Source organism: Oratosquilla oratoria, chromosome 18, assembly GCF_046742065.1.
Source record: "Oratosquilla oratoria isolate Oo_2021 chromosome 18, ASM4674206v1, whole genome shotgun sequence".
Taxonomy (NCBI): Eukaryota; Metazoa; Arthropoda; class Malacostraca; order Stomatopoda; family Squillidae; genus Oratosquilla; species Oratosquilla oratoria.
In genome coordinates this window covers 60675438-60692467 of record NC_134794.1, presented here as the reverse complement: position 1 = coordinate 60692467, position 17030 = coordinate 60675438, and the positions used below count along the sequence as shown (strand labels likewise).

The following is a 17030-nucleotide window of genomic DNA, read 5'->3' as shown; positions in this document are numbered from 1 at the left end:
CGAGAGGGCTTTGGCTAAAGGTAAAGGTGTTCTTGGGTCACTATGTATTTGGAGAAGGCTTATGACAGGGTAGACAGAAAGGCACTGTGAAAGGTATTGCAGATTGGGATTGGGGAAAGCTATTAAGGGCAGTCAAGAGATTTTTACGAGAGTAGTAGATCCTGTGTTAAAATTGGGAATGGAGAGAGCAAATGGTTTGAGGTAAAGGTGGGGTTGTTTGAGGGCTATGTAATGTTGCCATGGTTGTTCAATGTGCACATGAATGAGGTGGTGTAGGAGGTAAATGTGAGAGTCATGGGTAGAGGATTAGAGATGGTTAAAGATAATGGAGAGTAGTAGGTGATAAGCCAGTTGTTGTTTGTGGACAACGCTGCGTTTGTGGCAGGGTCAATGGAGGTAGTGACGGAGTTTGGGAAGGTAATGCGATTGGAGAAAGTCGAGAATAAATGTGGGTAAAAGTCACGTGATGAGATGTATAAGGGGAGAGGATGGCAGTGAGTCAGAGTTAATTCTTAAAGAAGAGTAGCTGGAGGAAATGGACATTTTTAAGCATTTGGGGTCGCTTGTGTCAGGAAATGGAGGAATGAGGGTAGAGTTAATTTGTAGATTGAGAGAAGCAAGTGAATATTTTTGGGGGCTGAAGTTTCATGAGAAACAAACACCTGGGAATGTATGCAAAGAAAATATATGAAGGGGGTGATTGTGATTTGGAATTAGAGAGGCAGAAAGGAGAAGTCTACATGTGTTTGAGATGAAGTGTCTAGGAAGTATGGTAAGTGTTACTAGGTTGGATAGAGTGAGAGACGAGGTGAGGAGGAGAGCCGGGGATGCCAGATAGGGCTGATGAAAGTCTATTGGGATGGTTTGGACATATGGAAAGAACGAGTGAAGAAAAATGAGCAAAACAGGTGTGGATGGCAAAGGTGGGTGGAGTGAACTTGAGAGGACGACCGAGGATGAGATGGATGGATGAGGTGAAAGGGGCTTTGAACAAGAAGGGGAATGCCTGTTAATCAAGGAAAGGAGAAGGAAAGGGATAGGGGTGAGTGGAGAATGGTTGTGTACGGATGATACATTGATGCTTGCCGAAGGTATTTTCACCCCGTCTTCCCTTCTCTCTATGATTGTCGAGCAAGGAAGTGAGGGATGGGGAGTGGAGGGAGGTCGGGAGTGGGTGTATGTATGGATTTTTCCCCGCCGATTAAGTGAAGCGTCCTTGTTGTGGATGTGCTGTGCCTTGCTGCATTGGTTCTGACCCGGGCAATGAGCAGTAGACAGGGATGATTTTTCATCCACTAGAAGCTAAGATAAGAGGGTGGATGGGAGTGGAGTAGGTGGGAGTGAAATGGGTAGGACTTGGCTACCTCTCTTATTAGGGGGAAGAAAAGCCCTTGATATATAGGTAGTTATTTCTATTATAATGAACATGTTTATCATCTGCATGCTCACATCCATTTTAAATCTAGTCAAAATTAATTCGATATGTGTTACGTTTGGGCCTATTCGAACTTTAAGTCCGATCGTGATTGCAAGAACCATGATATAATCATTACTTTGTTTAATCTGTACGGATCGTATGCGTAGACTGCACACAGCACCGTAAGAAGTGTACAGACAGTAGTACAAAATCAACGTTATATAACTTTTATTCACATTTAAACATAACACGATATTGGATTATTGAAATCATAAGTGATATTTAGATATTACAACATAAACGTCGTATAGAATAAGTAAAATCGTTAGAATTATTTGAAATAAATCGTCTAGCAAGAGTTGAAACCTGGCGGGTCTAGGGAGGAAGCAAGGGGAGGAGGGGAGGAGGGGAGGAGGCTGTGTCGTAGGTTGTAAACAGCGTGCCAAGAAATGAACGTTACATAAAGAGGTGAATGGCGTCTGTTATTTTAGAAATGAAGTGACATAAATACCATTTCTCTACGGTAACTTTATATTTGCAAGAAATTCAATAGGAAATTGGGTATGCTTACAGGAAAGGCTACAAATGTTTGCTTTCATATCAGGGTAGGAAATATTGTTAGGATGGAAAATCAACACTGCGTTATGACTTATAGCTATCAATAGATGTCTGAGAAGTGATTCATCGCCAATCGAAGTCGTATTTCTAGGAAAGAATAACAAAAACAGGTGAGTATTCTTATACGAAGACAGGTCTAATACCAACGAAGTCTGTGTCGCAATTTGTAATAATATTTACATTCCTGTACCGTATTTTTTTATGTTTTCAATTTTTATTCCCATCTTCTCTCAATTTCTCTATTGGTATTGTCATCACATTTTCCTTGAAAGATGCTCGGTGCTGAGAGTGTGAAATAACGGCTGATAATTAGACGATATATTGCTCACATACTTCCGTTGCCAGTGTTGGGTTCCGTTTCTATTCTCTTATAAGTATTCCTCAGCAAACCAGTCACGTATATTTCTGTGGTGTCTAGGCGACACTCGGTAAATAGCTCTGAAATTTTATATTCAAAACGTAATTTCTTGTGCGAGGAGTACTCTGAAGATTTAGTGTTCTCCCTCACTATAGGATAGTTTTGTCTCCGCTAAATGTTATCTAATATACTTCTAATTGTAAGTACTTTTCAGGTATAATTGTCTTATGAAGATTTTTTTATTATTATTAATTTTGGTGTTTAGGAGTAGAAATGACCTCTAGCGGTAGCTAAGTGTTTAGACACGGTCTCAGATCGTCGTATGTTCTTGTTGACGTAAAGCTGCAAAAAGGAACCGCTAACTAAATTCTTTAAGAAATAATAAAAGAAAAAATGCTTTTTGTTCCTAAATTTCTGGTATAGAAACTGTAATACATTCAAATGACGTATAGATATCTTTAAATTTTGTTCTTTAATCAACCGAATGAGACAGGCAATGATAATCTAGCGGTTTTCGTAATCTCGATGTTTATGTTATCCATTGTACATTGGTCCAATTGCTTGAAGTGCGTGTGTGTGCGTATGTGTGTGTACGTGTATCGGAGCGTTGCGTTCGGAATCTTGCAAACTGGTGGAAGCAGTGCAGGCACAAGGTTGCTCCATCTCCGATTATATAATGTGTAGGTAAGATAAACAAATTAATCTGTATGTGAGGAGGGTGGTGTATGCATTTTTATATAAATGTTTGAATGATACATTTAGTTAATATTTTATTTGTATAATGTTACGAAGTAATTAATGGTTTATGTATGTGATAAATTCTGGTTGTGTTCACGTTTTTCTGTAAATATCCATTACACATTTTTTTGTCTTCCTTAATGATCTTGTAATGGTTAAAAAAAAATTGCATCTTGACACTAGACCCAAAGAATTTGCTGCCATAGTAATGGGCAGTAGACCCGCGACCCCTTGGAACCGACCACGGTCAATTGAAATTTGTTTGGAGCTGTCTGGAGTGTGTATAGGACAATGTGAAGTTATCTGGTCAATTCAATTTGGTATTGACCTTGACTCAGTCCGAAGTGGTTACCTGAACACTGTCACTTATGTCAATGCAATTCTTGCTTGTCCTGGGAACAATTTATCTGTTGAGTTCATTTCTAAAAGCACTTATCTCCTCAGGCTACCTCCTAATAAGTTCTAAAACACTGGCTAAAAAGTTATACCCTCCCACAGTTAGAAATGATAAAACTAATAAAACAGTGCCAAGAATACTCACCAGAAATTAACAAGGATTTAGGAAAACTTTGACATAACTTAGTTCTTACCTGGAAAGGTGTGGCCTGTTATGACATAAAATATGCAAATCTGACAAAACAGGCAGAATTAACTAGAATAGAGATTTATCACTGCCTGAATTTTTTTATCTGTTGTAATAAAGTGTTTATAACAGAACTTGTTAAAATCCGTTGGTATTCATGAGTTCATAAGAAAATCATTCCCTAGTGAGGACATTATGCAGTATATTTTTAAATGGTTGAATGCTGTGCACATCAACATCTATGCAATACAGATGAACATCTTTGTCTCTACCTGGAAGCATTGTACAAGAATTTTTCATTCATGTCCTTGTGTGAATGTAGTTGAGGAGAGAGTGAAAAGGTCATTGAGCGTAATACGTTGTCAGCCATGGAGGGCTTGAAGCCTCTAGATACATCAGATTATCAAAACCATGTACAGTATGTAGTTCATCAGTGTTGAACAGATTTTAGTGGCTCTGAGTCTCCAACATAACCATTATTTCAAACCAGTGATGCAAAAGTGGTAAGTGGCTACATATCTGATGGGAGCTGGGAGGACATACATCAGAAGGGTCTACATACATGGACTTAGGAAATTGGATGCATTGTTCCTGATTTTAGAAACAACCTGATTTACAAGTTGTCAGAATTTCAGATATATGTCAACATTTACTCCCAAGTCCTTACGAGGTCAGGAATGCGTGACAACAATGTGTATTGGCTGTTGTGTAAAGAATTTTAATAAAAATAGGAGAAACTAAGACGGACAAACTTCGGAAAACTAATCCCAAGAAAGAAATGGTCGCACAAATAATGTTAGTATTTCCTTGGAGTTCGGATATATCCAGACAAGAAAGGTAATTTGTTCGCATTCATAGAAATACAGTTTTATGTGAGCAAACATTTTGTAGTTACGGATGAGTCAATGCCTTATATAGTTTATGAATACAATTGGGGAGGGGACAACCCAGATCTTTGAGGTCACAATAAACCGTAATTCCCCACAGTACATTCAATTGTTAATTCCAAAGGAAATTTTTAATCCAGTTCAAAATATTTCAGAAAATTAGATTATTGATTTGTCAGTCAGTCAAATGGTGAACTTTATCAAGTGCTTTGATAAAGTCTAATAAAATCATGTCAACATTTCCTATGCTGATCTAGTATGTGACATAACTATAGGTCAGAAGCAGTTGATCACTAACAGTACTTCAATATCAAAACTCAAATTGTTCATTATCAAAAACAAGATGACTGTCAAGAAATTGTTTAAAAGAATGTTGTCATTCATTCCATATATTTGCAAATACTTGGATTCATGTTTATTGGTCCATGTAGGATCCTTTTTAATAAATTTGATTTTTTTTATTTTATTTTTTTTTATTAATGCCAGGTATCCTAGATCTCTAAGCAGATTGTCAAGTAAAGCAAAATTGCCAATGTATTTGCAGATACAGGGATAAAATTTTGGTGGGTTATGCCTGTGATTACTCCCTAAACAGAAAATGTTTTTTTTATTTGTAATTATTCACAAATGTTATTAATTATTCTTAGTACTTAGGCATAAAAATAGTCATTTCCCATTAATTGTATGGCAAAACAAATTAAAGAAAAGTAATGGAAATAAATAAAGTACTGTGAGAGACAGAAGAAGAATGAAAGGGAATATACAAAGCCACTTTGAATGAAATTCTCACTGAATGGGTAGTCCATTGATATCCTTGTTTGTTACAAAACTTTCATGTGACACCTTCTTTTTTCAATTGTATATGTAAATGTGCATTGCCTTTGCACTGCAGTTACAGTTGTTTTGGAGTCCCCCCCCCCCTCTCTCTCTCTCTCTCTCTCCTCCTCCTCCTCCTCCTCCTCCTCCTCCCAAACATGCACACAAAATTCATTATTGTTGTATTGGTGTTACTTTTTCTCTCTTCCACATAGGTGTTGGATACGACCCCCCACACTTTTCTTTTTTTAATCTAGTGACATTGAGAAGTACTTCTAAATGCAATATGACAAGAGATTAACTTTGTTTATTTGAGGGGGAAATTTGAATACATAAAAGTTTACAGACTATTGATTACGTTATAGTTACCTACAGAGGTCATCAGTGGGATTTCTAGCACTGGGAGAGTAGAAATTTTCCTTTGGGGCCAAGTAAATGAGATGGACCAAAAACAAGGTTACATTTTTACACAAAGTTGATTTGTAAAAGTGAAACCATTTCAGTATGAGAACTCATCCACTTGAAATGGGATTGTGGGACAGACAAGACTCATAAATGGCAGATTCCAAAATGGATCCAGAAATGTGTCAAATGATGGGTTTTGGCTTTTGTATACATATGCCCTCTTGGGGTTTTAGTTTATCCTGGTATTCTCAATATTTTGTTTTGTATAGTTAGTAAAGTGTCAATGTATGTGTTTCTGAGTGTTGGAAAACATGCTACAGAAGTGTAGTCCACACAGACTGACCAAATCAAGGTCAGCATATTTTATGACATGTCTTTGATCTGATTATTCTATGCACAACATTAAAAATGCATGGATGTGATAGACATGTACTAATTATTCTTAACAAACTATATCAGAAATCTATTTGTAGTATTTCATTGTATTTACAATTTGTTTATATTTATCCCAGAACAGAACCAAAATACAAGAACAGTTACAATCTATAAAGAGAAGAAATGGAGACCTCTTCACCTATGTTTGATAGCTCCACAGAGAAAGAAAATCTGGGAGCCAAGAGAGGTGAATTCCCGAAGAAAGATGACTTGATGAAGATGGATACAGAAGAAGGAAACTTAGCTGTAGAAATGGATAAGGAGGTGCTGAAGCTGGAAGTTGCAAGAAAGAGGAAACTGGATAACAATGATGACCATATGTTGGGTAGCGAGGACTTCAAGAGATACAAAGCTCTTCATGACAAGATTGTCTACGGGCATAAGGTCAGTCAGGCTACTTTCCTATTTAGTGTGCTCATTTAAAATTTCTTCTTTTGTAGGTATCCACTACATCTTCAAAACTAATTATTAGAGTGTGTGTGTGATGGTCCTGTGAGATGAATGACAGAAATAATCATCTCTGTGCTTTTAGTCTTCAAATTTCATCACCACTCACAACCTCTATTTGGAGGTGCAGCCCTGGTAGGGTGGCATTTAGTTTAAGGAATTAAAAGAGTTAGATTTAGCTTGAGCTTTGGTAGAGACTCAAAATCTATTCTGGATAGAGCTTTACCCTGACTTAAGTCACTTGTATAATTCAATCTCTTTTCTCCATTCTTAGGAGTGATTAACATTTATTATGGCCTTCAAGAAAAAAATATAATGTATTGAGAGAATGAGATGAAGGCAATAAAGATCTTAAAGGTGAGGTGTTCCATATGCAAGTTATACACCATTTCCTGTTACTGTCATCAACAATAGTAGAGAGGTTTCCTGTATACGGGTAAAGCCTTTCAAAGCACAATGGACCTGAGGACCTTAGCAATAGGTGGTCACAACATCAGCTGTTTCTAGTTGGAAAGGTATGAGAAATATTATCCGTGGAGGTTGTTTTGAAACTTGCCATTGAAGATGTGAAGTCAAATACATACAGTATGTTTTTGCTTGTGCCATCAATGAAAGTATTACATTTCTCATTCATGTGCAGTTATGGAATGTTAAAGAGTGTGGAAAATATTTATACTTTGTTGAATTGTGCCACAAACTCAACTTATCTTTATTTATGTATATACATATATATACATAGATATATACATATATGTATACATATGTGTGTATATATATATATATATATATATATATATGTGTGTGTATATATATATATGTATATATATATATATATATATATATACATACATATATATATATATATATAAATGCCAAAAAACACAAGAATAAATAACAGAAATGAGACCAAGCACTTTTGTCCATTCAGACATTTTCAAGGTGTTATTTTCCTTGTGGTTTTTCAGCACAATTAGAATCACGCATTCAAGTGATTTCTGCACACACATATATATATATATATATATGTGTGTGTGTGTGTGTGTATTTACCTAGTTGTATTATACAGGAAGGGGAGCTATGCTCGTGGTGACCCATTTTTTTTATCTCGCAAGATCAAGTTTGCTCATAAATTCTTGTATTGTGTTTGCACACACTATTTTTTTTATGCAATTTGTTCCATATATATGTCACTCTGTGTGGGAAGCTGTTCTTTTTCAGATCTCTTCTGTAGTTATCCTTTTTGAGTTTCATTGGATGTCCTCTTTTCTTTTTTCTTTCTTTTGTTTCCCTCTGTCCCACTTGAACAAGTCCTCTCTATCAAGGCGTGTATGTGTGTATTTACCTAGTTGTATTTTACGGGAAGGGGATCTATGCTCATGGTGTCCTATCTCCATATCTCATTTTATCTAGACTTTAAATTCGTGTATCATTTTTGCACACACCACATTTTCATCTAACTTGTTGCAAACGTTTTTTACCCTGTGGGGAAAGCTGTTCTTTTTCAGGTCTCTTCTATAACTGTCTTTCTTGATTTTCTTTCCGTGTCCTCTTGCCTCTCTACTATCCCATTTTATTAGATCCTCTCTATTAATAGTGTCTATGCCTTTCATGATTCTATAAATAGTTATCAAGTCCCCTCTCTCTCTTCTTTGCTCTAATGTGTGTAGTTCAAATTTTGCTAGTCTCCTCATATGATAGTTCTGAGAGTGTTGGTGCCAATTTCATAATTGCTCTTTGTATTCTTTCAAGTTTTGTTATACACTTTTTGTACTTGGTGACCACGTCATTGTGTGTATGTGTGTGTGTATTTAACTAGTTGTATTTTATGGTATGAGAGCTATGCTCGTGATCAGTTTTCGTATCTCATCACATCCAGTTTATTCTTAAAATCATGTATAGTTTTGGCACTCACTGTTTCTCCGTTTAGTTTATTCCAGACATCAATCACTCTATGTGGGAAGCTATTCTTTTTCAGGTCTCTTCTGTAACTGTCCTTCTTTAATTTCTTTTTGTGTCCTCTTGTTTCTCTTCTGTCCCACTTTAATAAGTCATCTCTGTTGAGAATTTACATCCCTTTCATAATTCTGTAAATGGTCAACAAATCACCTCTTTCTCTTCTCTGTTCCAGTGTTGACAGATGTAATTTCTCCAATCTTTGTTCGTATGTCAGATTTGACAGTGTAGGTGCCATTTTTTTTGTGTGTGTGTGTGTGTGTGTGTGTGTGTGTGTGTGTATTTACCTAGTTGTACCTAGTTGTATTTTACGGGAAGGGGAGCTATGCTCGTGGGGTCCCGTCTTCATATCTCATTTTATCTAAACTATTTTTAAATTCATGTATTGTTTTTGCACACACCACTTTCTCATCTAACTTGTTCCAACTGTCTATTGCTCTGTGAGGAAAGCTGTTCTTTTTCAAATCTCTTCTATAGCTGTCTTTTTTTATTTTCTTTCCGTGTCCTCTTGTATTTCTGTCATCCCATTTTATCAGATTCTCTCTATCAGTAATTTCTATGCCTTTCATGATTCTGTAAATAGCTATCAAATCTCCTCTCTCTCTTCTTTGCTCTAGTGTCTGTAGTTTAAGTTTTTGTAGTCTCTCTTCATATGATAGTTTTGAGAGTGTTGGTGCCAGTTTTGTAATTGCTCTTTGTATTCTTTCAAGTTTTTTTATACATTTTTTTGTACTTGGTGACCATATCGTTGCTGCATATTCCAATCTTGGTCTTATCAGGGTGATTAGGATTTTCCTCACCATTTCTTCATCCAGGTATGTAAATGCCACTTTGATTGTTCTTATTAAATTATAAGTTTCTCCAAAAATCTTATTTATATGTTTCTCAGGTGACATATTATTCATAACAATGACTCCCAGGTCCTTCTCATTTTCTACTTTTTTTATTCCTTCTTTTCCCAAATTATATGATCCTGTTATTCTGTTTTTGCTTTTTCCAAATTCCATTATACTACACTTTTTTGTATTGAACTCCATCTCCCACTTCCTACTCCATTCTTGTACTTTATTTAGATCTCTCTGTAGTGATTCACAATCTTCTTCAGTTTTCACTCTTTTCAGTAATTTTGCATCATCTGCAAAGAAGCTCATATAGCTTTCAATTCCTTCATCCATATCATTAATATATATAGCAAACATTATTGGGGCCAGAACTGTTCCCTGCGGGACACCGCTTATTACTTCATTCCATTTTGAGTGCTGATCTCTTATCACTACTCTCATTTTTCTTTCTTGCAAAAAGTCTTCCATCCAATTTAGCAATTTACCTTGTATTCCTCCTTCATATTCTAATTTCTTAAGCAACTTCTTATGTGGTACTTTGTCAAAAGCTTTTTTTAGGTCTAGAAATGCACAATCAGCCCATCCATCTCTTTCTTGTATTATATCTATTAGCCTTGAATAGAAACATATTAAATTGGTGACGCATGATCGTCCTTGTCTGAATCCAAATTGCCTTGGATTTAGTACGTTGTTTTTTTCCAAGTATTTTACCCATCTACTTTTGATAATTCTTTCACATATTTTTGCTATTGTACTTGTTAGAGAGACTGGTCTATAGTTGGTAGGTTCTTCTTTATTTCCTCCTTTATATATAGGTACTATATTTGCTTTTTTCCAATCTTCTGGAACTTTTCCTTCTTTTAAGGAACTGCTTATTATGCTATGTATTTTGTCTGCCAGTTCATTCCTGCATTCTTTCAGAATCCAGTTTGCTATTTCATCTGGCCCATGCGATTTTCTGACATCAAAATTACCCAAGTGTGTCAATATTTCATTCTTTGTTACTTCTATTTCTTCCATAGGGGGGACTTTTTCCTTCCACTCAATCTCTTCAGGTTGTATATTTTCCCTTGTAAACACTGATTTAAAATGTTTGTTCATAATTTCTGCCATTTCCATTTCCTCAGTGTATTCAACTCCTCCTTGTCTTAATTTCTCTAAGTCTTGTTTGTTTCTTCAGTTTATTGTTTACAAATCTGTAGAATAGTTTTGGTTGATCTTTACACTTTTCTATAACATCTTTTTCATATTTTCTTTTTTCCTCTCTGCACTTTTGTACATATTCATTTCTATAACCAGTATATATTTTCCATTTTTCAGGTCTTCTGTCTTTTTTCCATCTGTTCCAGGCTTTGTCTCTTTTGTCCTTTAACTCCCTACAACTTTTGTTGTACCAGCATTTTACATATTCTTTTTCTTGTTTTTGTCTTGGGACATACTTTTCCACTCCTTTTTTGTAAATTTTTGTCAAAATATTCCATTTCTCTTCCACTGTTGTTTCTTCTTTGTATATTTCTTCCCAGTTTTCTTGTTGGAAGAATTCTCTTATTTTATCAAAGTTTGTTTTTTCATACATCATTCTTCCTTTTCTATATTGTTCATTTCTTTTCATATATTTTTCTTCATTAAGTTCCAGTTCAATCAATATGTGGTCACTTTTACCTATTGGTGTTTTATATTCAATCTTGTCCACTATTCTAGGTTCAGATGTAATTATTAAGTCTAGCCTCGATGGTTCTTCTTCATTTCTATACCTAGTGTTCTCTTGTATCCATTGTGTCATTGAATGGTCAGTAATCATCTCAAGTAGAGCATTTCCCCATGAGTCATCACCACTCTTTACTGTCATTTCTTCCCAGCAGATTTCTTTGCAATTAAAGTCGCCCATCATAACTATTCTTCCTCCGTCTTCCATTATTTTAGTTAATGCTATCTTTGTGTCCTCTAACATACTTTTATGTTCACTCTCCTCCCATGAGGCTGTTTTCGGAGGCACATAATTGATCACAAATTTTCTGCTCTTCTTATCTCGGTCTTCCACTTCTATCATAATCATCTCTACTGTATTCTTTCCATATATGACACCTTTCACGTTTATATCCTTCTTAGTCAGGAACATAACTCCACCCCCTTGTTTTTTCTCTCTGTTTCTAATCCAATAATTGTATGTATCATGTCCTACACTGTTGGGTGGTAGTGGGCCTTTTAATTTTGTTTCTACAATTCCCATTATGTCCGGTTCTTTTTTCTTTCAAATAATCATTCAGTTCATTCAATCCTGTTATCAATCCATCTATATTTGTGTAAGACACTCTTAGTTTTCTGCCACTTCCATTGTATTCTCTGTTTCCCTTATGTTTTTCTTTAGTATGTCGAACTGCTTTATTTTCATGTTCACTACTCTCCAATAGAATCTCTCTTTCTCTGACTCCGTTCTTTCCTCGTTTTTTGCCTTAGCTTCAATTCTTTTCTGCTTTTCTGCCTCTCTTTCCTCCTTATTCATTTCTCTTTTTATCCATACCTTTTTATATTGATCATTTGTTGCTAGTTTCCCTGTCTTGGATAGAATTTTCTCTGCTGTTGTTTGTGACCTGAATTTAATCTTAATTGGTCTGGTCTTATCTGTACTATATTTTCCGAGTCTGAATTTTTCCTCAATTTCCTTTATAATTTCTGGTTCATCTTCCTGGACTAATTTTAGTAAACTGCTTACTCTTTCATTTTCCTCCTTGATTCTTGCAGTTCTATCTGGGTTATGTTTCTCTTCCATTCCTAATATAATTATACATTTCTTTTTGTCAGCTAATTCTCTTACTATATTCTCCTTCTGTCTCATCACTTTAATAACTGAGTCTTCATTATGTTCTTTCAATTGCTGTTTGACTATGTCAGTGAATGAAACCTTATTCCCTTCTTGAGTTATTCTCCAATTTTTAGCTTCTGTAGCTAGTTTCTCTCTGTTTTCATTACTATTCTTCTTCAATTTCTCATTCTCCTCCTTTACATTTCCTAACTGTCTTTTTAGGTCCTCTATTTCTTCAGTTAAGTTTCTGTTAGCCTTCTCTAGTTGTTCCAACCTTTCAATTCTTTTAAAAATGGAGTCTACGTTACCTAACTTACGCTCCAAGTCCTCGATCACCTTATCAACTCTCTCCTCTAGTCTTATCAGTCGGGGGGGGGTTGTGTCCCCCCCACCCTCTTTAAATCCCTGGAACATATTCTCGTCACTTTCTTCTGTATTGCTCCTCTCTATACTTCTAATCTTTACATTTTTATTAGACATTTGATCCTCACTCAGTCGTTTGTTTACCTTCCGCTTGTCTGGCTGGTCAAAGTCTACTCCCTCCTCATTTCCTTCCATTTCCCTCAGTAATCCCTCCCCTTTTCCTCTTTCCCTACGTTCCCACTACTCCACGAGCAATTTCCCCCCCACCCTGCAAAAACACTAGGCACTTCTCTTTGCGTTGGGATCCACAGACTTCACTTTTCTTCAGAACGTCTTCTAAGCCGTCCATTCGTTGAAGTGTGTGTGTGTGTGTGTGTGTGTGTGTTTATGGGTCAGCTGCAGATTTCCCCAACACACACACACACACACAATGATCAACTGTAAAAGAATCTCCACCCTAACTAACATAGGCTAGGCTAGGTTTGGTTTGGATATGTCAGGTTAGGTAAGGTTGGGTTATTTATTATGAGCCATAATCAACTGTGTTAGATCATATCAGGTTATGTTATGTACCATGAGACATAATAATTAACTGTAGAATTTCCACCCCAGCAATACTCAGTTGTACAATTTCCACCCATAATGCGTGTTGGTGTTGAATTTCCCCCTTGATATATATATATATATATATATATATATATATATATATATATATATATATATATATATATATATATATATATATATATATATATATATATATATATATATATTCAAAGTGTAAGGTGTTTACACTTTGTCTCATAGCTGATCCATTGAATCCCTGTTGTTGCTCATGTCAGAGGATTGTATTGACCTGGATGAATGGCAAACAGACTGTCTGTGTTGAGGCAACCTCTCCCCCCCCTCCTCGTCTTTCATCTCTACTCTTCCACTCACCTCCTCTTCCTTCAACACATTTCCCCTCCTCCTCCTCCGGTCTTTTCATCACTCCTCATCATACTTCCCCATATAGGGTAGTAAGTTAGTAATTGCTTATGTTTTAAGTCTGTTTTATTATTTTTTCTTTTCTTGTACTACCTCAGGCAGCTTTATTCCATCGTTAAAAAATTGCATTGCTGACTAATACTACAGTAAATATATTTCCCTCTAGTTAGAATTTCCTGCTGTGCATTTTGGTTATATTAATCCAAGTTACTATAACTTATAACCTACGGTTGGGGAAAGTATAAATATTTCTTTATATAATCGATGAAAGGCGATACGCATATAATACGTCAATGACGTCACGTCGACATTCGATAGTCTGAATCCACACACGAAATAAAACAATTTATTTATCAATTTAGTATTATTGTATTCAATATAATTTTTACAATACATCATTTACGCATTTGCATCTTCTGTTTTGCTCATCGCTTGATCTTCCTTTGTTGTTGCGCAATTATTCCTCAAAGTTATACATGGAAGGGTCGAAAGAAGAATAAACTTGGAGGGATGGGGAGGGCGAGACGGAGAGTGAGGAGGTTTCATACCACGGTCAGACGTGGAGTACTCAGTGACCCCATCCTGCCAGTTTCACCTTCCCCTTATCTGATATCTCATCCTTACCCACTTTCTTTCTATTCTTTCCCATCTCGTGCCCACCTGCCCCTACTCCCATCTCTTTCCGACCTAACCTTCTTCCCTTCCCATATCCCTCTCTTTCTCCCCCTGCTAAATTTCTTTGCTTCATCCATCTCCTTTCTTCGTTCTTCTCCCACATGTTCTGCACTCTTTCTCCCTCCCTCCCCATTGTCCGCCCCCCCCATGTGTCCTTCACTAAGTCTGTCACTTCTGAGGAAGCGTAGGGAAAAAAGGCGCCCAAGGCGAGTTTCGCCGAATTGACAGACGGTTCTTCAGGGGGTGATGAGTCGTCGACCATTTGCCAAAACAGTGGACACTGTCGATGTTTCGAAAGATGACGCGCGTTGGGTACATTCTCGATCTGTCCTACTAAATCCCCACCCCCGTACCAGCCAAAGTCTGACTTCAGGTAACGTCAAGAACAGGGTACGCACGCTCCCCTACCACGCCACGCTACCAGGCACAACAACAAACTTGTGCCCATCAGAGCGCCGAGGACAAAGCCTTATAACATCGCCATTCGGTCCGTAGTGTATCTCATTAATTTAGTTTAGTCTAGTCCTATAACTAGCTCAATTTGTACATTGTCAGTGTATTACACCAACAAAATCACACGCACACAAACTGGTTATGTAATAAGATTTAGACAAGCTTGCTAACTGGTCTGAAAATGAAGGACATTAACAAATCACCCACACATTGAAATGACACAGTCAGTTTACTTGACAGTAAAAATTAAATACACAGGACAAAGAAGTGATGTCATTATCAGTAATAACCTTACGATATAAATTAATTGTTTTCTTTCTGTAGATAAGATACAAAGAGATAGTGCTGATAGAAAATACATAATATGAGGTTCAATGATAAAACGTGCTGACTGAAAAACCTTGTTTATAATGAGATCATATCCAAAATATATAAACATATAGATAAACATAAATAAATTAGATATATAAATAAAATAGGCATAAATTAAATAAACCACTACATGTATATCCAAGTGGATTAAAACTTCGAGTTGAATTGAATTCAAATGCCTCAGCTGGAAATTCATTAAATTCACTGACGACCGATTTGGCAATAGTGCTTTACTTTTATGTTTAATCCACGCCATGGCATTTTGAGGACATAACATCTCGTTCTGTTGGTATTTAGTGTGAATTTTTATTTTTTATCTTAATGTTATGCACTCTATTTACAGTCGTTAATGGTTTTATAAATTCTCCATCCCCCCACAAATTGTTGAGCTGTTTTTGTATGTTTTATTTGGCTATATCATCGACAAATATATATATATTTTTTATATCCGTTCGTATTTCGAATGATGACAGCTTTCTCTGCCGTCCTTTTTATTCTCCATCTACACGCATATTAATTTCTTTGCGGCCATTCTTACATATTTTTTCATGCACCATCCACTTCCATCAATCATTATCCATCGATGTTATGTTATTATTTTGACTTACTCGTTTATCTTTTTGTGTAAATATTTCGTTTTTTTTATCTTATCTATTTATTCTTATTTATTTAACCTTATTTGTCTATTTATTATCTTGTTTGATTTGATAAATTTCTTAAATCCGTCCGCTTCATTCTACCAAAATTTTTTCATGAAATTCAAACTTCCTTCGTACAACGTAACCCTGCTAGTCGATCTCCTTTCTCCCAGCCATCTTTCGTTCACTAAAAATCTCCCCATCCCCCACGCCTTTGGGGGGGGGGGAGGGGGATGACTGTAATGTGTGTTTGCATGATCCAGTGCTCAAGGCGTCCTGGATTTCCTCTCCTCGTTGTCAGGGCAACCAGGAATCATCTCTGAGTGTAGTCGTCTCGTTGCAAAACCAAAATGAAAATGGCTGGCATAGCTTTTAGCAGCGGCGTGGGGGAAAATATTTAACTTTATCAATGCAAAGCGTTATTATTATTATTATTATTAGTAGTATTAATATTATATTATTAGTAGTAGTATTAGTATTAAATTATATTGACAGTTATCGGTACCAAATATCACTCTATGTGGAAGGAAAACAACCTTGTTGACAGAGTAAATGGTCAAAGTGTGTGTGTGTGTGTGTGTGTGTAAACTTGTGTGTACGTGTGTGTGTTTTTGGGTATTACTAGAAGATTTTGGTGTGGGGGGTTCTCTACCCCACTCTCTCCCTCTCTCTCTCTCTCTCTCTCTCTCTCTCTCTCTCTCTCTCTCTCTCTCTCTCTCTCTCTCTCTCTCTCAGCTTTAGAATCCCGATGCCTTGGGGCTTGTGCTGTGCGCATGGACCATGTGCTGGGCCCGTGATCGGCAGGTATTGCCCTCCCAGATGGTGTTAGAGCTCATATGTGACAATCTATAGATAATGCTGTAACCTTACGCCACGCATGCGCGCGCGCATACACGCACACACACACACACACACATACACACACACACGCACTGGTCCCTTTGCCCAAGGGAGACGGTAACGGAATGCAATATGTTGATGGGTGCGGTGTTGAGCGGGGCGCGAACTCGGTATCTTAGCGTGGTAATGCTCATGGGAGCCCGTATCCTATTATACGTAGCTTCAAATTCATGTATGGTTTCAAATTTGGTCTATATCTGTAATTCCAATCATCATATTCAGATTTCAACTCGTGTGTGTGTGTGTGTGTAGATGAAAGAGAGGTGGATTGAAAGGACATTCGTAATAATTTCGATATCTCTTCAACTGAGAATTGATTGATCTAACATCCCCGCAAGTA

The 17030-nt window shown here is 36.6% G+C and overlaps 2 protein-coding genes across 8 annotated transcripts in view; one reads left to right on the top strand and one right to left on the bottom strand.

Moving 5' to 3' along the window:
* Positions 1-17030, bottom strand: part of LOC143034881 (uncharacterized) — a 96021-nt gene that overhangs the window by 26914 nt on the left and 52077 nt on the right. The window lies entirely within an intron of this gene.
* Positions 1871-17030, top strand: part of LOC143035296 (cryptochrome-1-like) — a 69896-nt gene continuing 54736 nt past the window's right edge. Inside the window, exons 1-2 of one of the 7 annotated variants that reach the window (XM_076202181.1) lie at positions 1871-1885; positions 6335-6641. In XM_076202181.1, coding sequence (XP_076058296.1) covers positions 6381-6641 — 261 coding nt within the window. In that variant the 5' untranslated portion in view covers positions 1871-1885; positions 6335-6380. The other 6 variants (XM_076202180.1, XM_076202176.1, XM_076202175.1 and 3 more) reach the window with 6 other exon arrangements.